The following is a 5,636-nucleotide window of genomic DNA, read 5'->3' as shown; positions in this document are numbered from 1 at the left end:
TGACTTCACTTCCGTTTGTTGTTGCTGTTTTCTCTTTCTACATCTTTTGCTCTCGCTCACCCTCTCCTTTGCTTTTTGCCCCTTGTTGGATTTTGCCCCCTTAGCTGGACACAGTATTCTTTCAACAGGAATCACCCATACTGTTTGTGTTGTCCCCCTGCAGGTCTTTTGTGGCTGTTCTACCACATGTGTTTCCTGTAAGAGCAAAGCTTCGCTACTGCTGCGAACTCAGGAACTCCACATCGATTGTTCTCAACATCCATTCAATTTAAAGAGTTCAAGAAAGGCTTCTCTGGGCCTTGTTTTGTTTTGATTTTCGGAGACAGGGTTTCATCTGGATAGTCCTGGCTTTGTTTGTAACTCATTCTGTAGCCCAGCCTGGCCTCAAACTTAGAAAACCACCTGCCTCTGCCTCCCAAGTGCTAGGATTAAAGGTGTGCGCCACCACACTTGGCTAGCTGCGACACTTTAAAATGTGACGCAGTTCACAAAACGTGAACCCGTGTTGTGTATAATGAATTATCTCCTGGATAGTACCAGATTTCACTGCAAACACCTTCAATTTGCCTCAAACACCAGGTTTTTAAAAAATTGACGTTTCTACTGTAACCCTGAATACTGCTTTACATTTTAATATCCCCAGACAGACCATAACATGTAACATAGGATCTGATATAGTAATATAATTAACTATCGTCTTAGAATTCATCAGAATCTTCAGGTTTCAGTTTATTAAAGAAAACTGAAGGGAAGGTGGCAAATGTTTAGCATTTGTTAGTGCTGTTACAATTCTCGCTGCGTGTGTGTGTCCCTGAAAAATCTGAGCGTTTCCAACGAAATAACGTTTTGTAGCCCACGGGGATGTGCAGAGGGCAGCAGCCGCCCCCGCCACATCAAGGGGGCGGACTCACGCTGACGTCACAATCACTTCCGCCGCCGCAGTCCCCGCCTGCCCTAGTGCTCTTTAGCGGAGGAGGAGCCGAGACCCTGAGCTGCAGCCGCGGTGGTGGCGTCCGAAGGTCCCACAGCTCTGCTGCTCCGAGCGCGCGACTGTCGGGGAAGGTGAGTGCCAGGCAGCCTGCTGCAGTAGCCCGGACGGGTGGGCAAGGGTTTCCGAGTGGGCACGGGCAGAATCCCAATGACCCCTTTGCGGGTTCGTCTTGGGCGCGGGGTGGGGCGGAGGGGACTTAACCACATGCCGAGGCCCGTGGCCTCTTTGGGGACCGCATCCTTTTCTGTCCAGCTCCTGCCTTCCGTTATGGCCTCAGCCCGAATGGCCTTTATGGCTGTTTGAGAGAGGGCTGGTGGTCGCGGCCCTCTGCCACTCCTACCTGTCTCTCCTTGCAATGTTCTTGGCCTCTTTGCAGAGCACTCTCTGGCCTTTCTTCCCCCATTTTGCTGCTGTTTTGTCTAATGGCACATGGCTAAAAATTTTAGGTACAAAATGTGCCCACGAAAAGAATTATTAGAAGATAAACAATATTCTCAGGGAAAATCAGGGTTCCTACACGAAACGCTTTTCTTTCTTTTGACCTGCCACATTGATTTGGGTTTGCCCTTTGAGCTGATAACGTATTCCTGTCTCTTATTATGACATTGCACCCCCTCTTCTGTGTCGCACGCACGCGCGTGCGCGTACACAGACGCAGGCACACACGCGCGCACCCGCACGCACACACACACACATACACACACACACACACACACACACGCAAGCACGCACACACAAACCTCCTTTGCAGTCTAGTCCCTGTCCCTGCATCCTCAAGGTTCCAGCGAGCTCCTCTGCGCATGCGCAAACAGGCTAACACACACCCTCTCGCACACCCTCTAGTTCCTTCCTCTCCCCTCACCTACCTCCTACCTCTAGAATCTTCCCTCTCCTCCTCCTCTGACCCATGTTTGAGTACGTATTCTCTCTCTCTCTCTCTCTCCCTTCCTCCCTCCCTCCCCTCCCTTCCTGTCCCTCTCCTCTCCCCCTCCCTCCCCTTCTCCCCCCCCTCAGAAATGGCCTCCATCTTCCCTGTCTGCTATATACACACATGTAAAGAAGTCTTCATCCTTCTACTGCTTGCTTTACACACATGTCCACGCAGGAAGCTGGCTCACACACTCTTCTCAAATGTTCTTTTCTCCTATTCTCTGTCTGCTCCATACTGTACCTTCCTGTTTGCCATATTAACATAGGCCAGCATTCTTTGATCGCTGGCCTTGCTAGTCCATCCGTCACATACATCTGGGCTTTTTTCATGCCCGCTGTTGCCTCCCACGTTGACTCTTAGACACTTTCCTCATTGCTATGAATGCTCTTTCACTTCCTTGCCTGTGACATGCAGGCTTCCCTCTATAGTTCCAGCTGCCAGACGGAACAGGAGCACTGACCCTCCCCTTTCTGTCAGGCTGACAGCCTTCCCCTCTGAAGATGCCCCACCCATTCCTGTCACTTTTCCTACCCACAAGCACCCACCCACTCCAGAAATCCCTGCATTGCAGGATTGCTGGCTCCCTATCCACCTGTCTCTCTCCTGACAGACGCTGGCACTTGTGCATACACAGTGAACTATATTTTCAGTTCTGTTCTAAATCGTATTCCTTCTCAATATCTGCAGTTCTCAGAAAACCACACTCCCCCCCCAAAAAAAAAACAACCTCAAAGCAGGCTCTATTCTTCCCATATTTCCACAGCACGTCTACATTCTAAGCACTCAGTCACTCCCCTCCCCCCACCCCGACTCACACACTTACACATATTCTGTCCTATTCTCCACTAAAGTCTGGCTTTCTCGTGGACCCAGCCTTATAATCATTTTGCAAACATTACACATGTGTTCCAGGTCTACATCAGACAGTCACTGGAATGTTACCTCAGGCCTTAGAAGACAGTGAAACTAATGTTAAAGGGCCCTTATCCCTGTACCTGCCTACTGAAGGAAAATTAGATCTCCTTTAGTTCTGAACTGGGAGCGAGAGCCTTTGCACCTGCGTCCCAGCTCTGTTGGAAACTTTTGAGTCAGCCATGGATCAGGAATCTAGCAAGCCTGTTCGGCCCAAATCAGCAGGAGGGTATCAGTCTGGTGCAGACAGGGGTTATGGAAGGAGGCATGCTTATGTCAATTTCAGGCAACCCACGAGCCAGCAGGACCGGATTGTCAGCCCGAGAAGGACAACATCCGAAGTCCCAATGCACAGATCAGCCCCCAATCAAACCAAGAGGAGCCGCTCACCATTTGCCAGCACACGCCGTCGTTGGGATGACACCGAGAGCTCAGGAGTCAACATGAATGTTGAGAATGAGGATTATTCCAGGTATCCTCCAAGAGAGTACAGGGCCTCAGGGAACCGAAGAGGATTGGCTTATGGACACATTGACACTTTGGGGGCGCGTGATAGTGAGGAGGAGGGGGCTGGGCCTGTTGACAGACTGCCAGTACGAGGGAAAACTGGCAAGTTTAAGGCTGATCCAGAGAAGGGGGCAAGGTCTCCTCGCTTCTCTGGTCCTCGCCGCCGCCGCCGCCATGCGAAAGAGGAGCGTGGCAAGGTAGACCCGCCCCCTGCTGCACGATGCTCTGCTACCAGAGCTGAGTTCTTGAAGCAGAATGGCATGGCCTCTCAGATGGCCTCTGCTGAAGGCAGGGCAGCTGCAAAGGGTAGCAACAATGTGGAGAGAGGGAGGCAGAATATACCTGCACGTCCTAGCAGGGCTCCTGTGAGTATTTGTGGTGGGGGGGGAGCCACCGCAAAGAGCGCAGAGGAACCGGTGGTGAGACCAAAAATCCGGAATGTGGCAACTCCAAGCTGCATGAAACCAAAAGTGTTTTTTGATACTGATGATGATGACGATGTACCACACAGTACTCCCAGGTGGAGAGATGCTGCCAATGCTGATGCTGAGGAAGCCCGTGCAGAGACCCTCCCAAGAAGAGGCCGAAGTGAGGGTGCAGGCAGCTCCTCTGAGCCCAAGTATCCTGAAGACAAGAAGGATAACAGGAGCGGGCAGGCAAAAGCAGAGAAGGTGTCCAGACGGCGGCGAACCATGGCTGACCCTGACTTCTGGGCATATTCTGATGATTACTACAGGTACTATGAAGACGACTCTGACAGTGACAAAGAATGGATGGCTGCTCTGCACTGGAGGTATCGAAGCCGGGAACAACCCCAGTCTTCCAGTGGGGAAAGCTGGGAGCCTCTGCCAGGAAGGGAAGAACTCCCTCAGCAAGCTCAAGGGAGTGTGAACACCAGCGGAGCTGGGAACCTTGCCAGTACCAGTGTTGGCAGCAATGGCAGTGGCTATCCCGAAGTACAAGAACCGTCTCTTCAGGAAGAAGAGCAGGCCTCTCTGGAAGAAGGAGAAATTCCTTGGCTCCGGTACAATGAGAATGAAAGCAGCAGTGAGGGGGAGAACGAATCCAGCCACGAGCTGATACAGCCTGCGATGTTCATGCTGGATGGCAACAACAACCTGGAAGATGACTCCAGTGTGAGCGAAGACCTAGAAGTGGACTGGAGCCTGTTTGATGGCTTTGCGGATGGGATGGGGGTGGCGGAAGCCATCTCCTACGTGGATCCGCAGTTCCTCACCTACATGGCCCTTGAAGAGCGCCTGGCTCAGGCGATGGAGACTGCCCTTGCTCACCTGGAGTCTCTCGCCGTTGATGTCGAAGTGGCTAACCCACCCGCAAGCAAGGAGAGCATTGATGCACTTCCTGAGATCCTGGTCACCGAAGATCATGGTGCCGTGGGCCAGGAAATGTGCTGTCCTATCTGCTGCAGTGAATATGTGAAGGGGGAGGTGGCGACCGAGCTGCCGTGCCACCACTATTTCCACAAGCCGTGCGTGTCCATCTGGCTTCAGAAGTCCGGCACCTGCCCCGTGTGCCGCTGCATGTTCCCTCCCCCACTGTAAAGGCCATGGCTCGTCACTCTTAGCCTGGCTAATTCCCTATCTAACACCCACAATACTACAGGAGCCCGCTTTCAAAATTAACACTGGCAATGAAACCTGTCGGTCAGTTACACTAAACTTGTTGATTCCTTGTGATTATTTCCAATGTGAAAATGGTTGCGTGCAATTACATTTAAAAATCATTCTTTCATTTAGAAGGTAGAAAGGGGAAACTAAACTTTCTAAATGCTACTTGAGATTGCAGCAAGAACATAAATTTTCTAACCTGAAAGTTGAAACAAATCATATTTGTTCTGTAGACTATGTTACTCTTACTTGTTGATGTCAGGTTTATCTGTTAAATACGTTGGAAAGAAAAAAATCACTTTCGTTGCATGTTATGGGTTAATGTTCCTGTATTTGCAGTGGTGTAAAAGCTTATTAAAGTTCTTTTGGTTTGGCACAGTACAATGGCATCGTTTGGGCTTTGTCTGAAACGGTGTTACCAGGTAACTATAAATTTTTCTCAGCTCTAGAAAAACTGTCGTTTTCACTAGAAATTCTCATCAGAACACCAAAGACCTTTAAGAAACAGGAATGAGGTGTGTGATTGTGTTCTGTGTGGAAAAGATTGACTAGAGAGAGAAAGAGGAGAGAGAAAATACCTACAAAGAAACAGGTTAAAATAAATCCAAACTGTGGGGGGTGAACAAGTTCGAATCACCTTTGAGAAGATGGAAACTCACAGAATGGG

The 5,636-nt window shown here is 50.3% G+C and overlaps 1 protein-coding gene across 2 annotated transcripts; it reads left to right on the top strand.

Moving 5' to 3' along the window:
- The first annotated feature begins 934 nt into the window (after positions 1 to 934).
- Pja1 (praja ring finger ubiquitin ligase 1) lies at positions 935 to 5,347 on the top strand. 2 transcript variants are annotated; one of them, XM_057760820.1, is made up of 2 exons: positions 935 to 1,062; positions 3,121 to 5,347. In XM_057760820.1, exon 2 carries the CDS (start codon positions 3,182 to 3,184, stop codon positions 4,901 to 4,903), a length of 1,722 nt encoding a protein of 573 aa, XP_057616803.1. In that variant the 5' UTR covers positions 935 to 1,062; positions 3,121 to 3,181; the 3' UTR covers positions 4,904 to 5,347. The 2 variants fall into 2 exon arrangements, with proteins under 2 accessions (XP_057616803.1, XP_057616802.1); XM_057760819.1 differs by having other exon boundaries at positions 961 to 1,062; positions 2,835 to 5,347.
- Positions 5,348 to 5,636: the final 289 nt, after the last annotated feature.

Source organism: Chionomys nivalis, chromosome X, assembly GCF_950005125.1.
Source record: "Chionomys nivalis chromosome X, mChiNiv1.1, whole genome shotgun sequence".
NCBI lineage: Eukaryota > Metazoa > Chordata > Mammalia > Rodentia > Cricetidae > Chionomys > Chionomys nivalis.
Note: the sequence above shows the minus strand (reverse complement) of the source record. Positions and strands in the feature narration are given on the sequence as shown.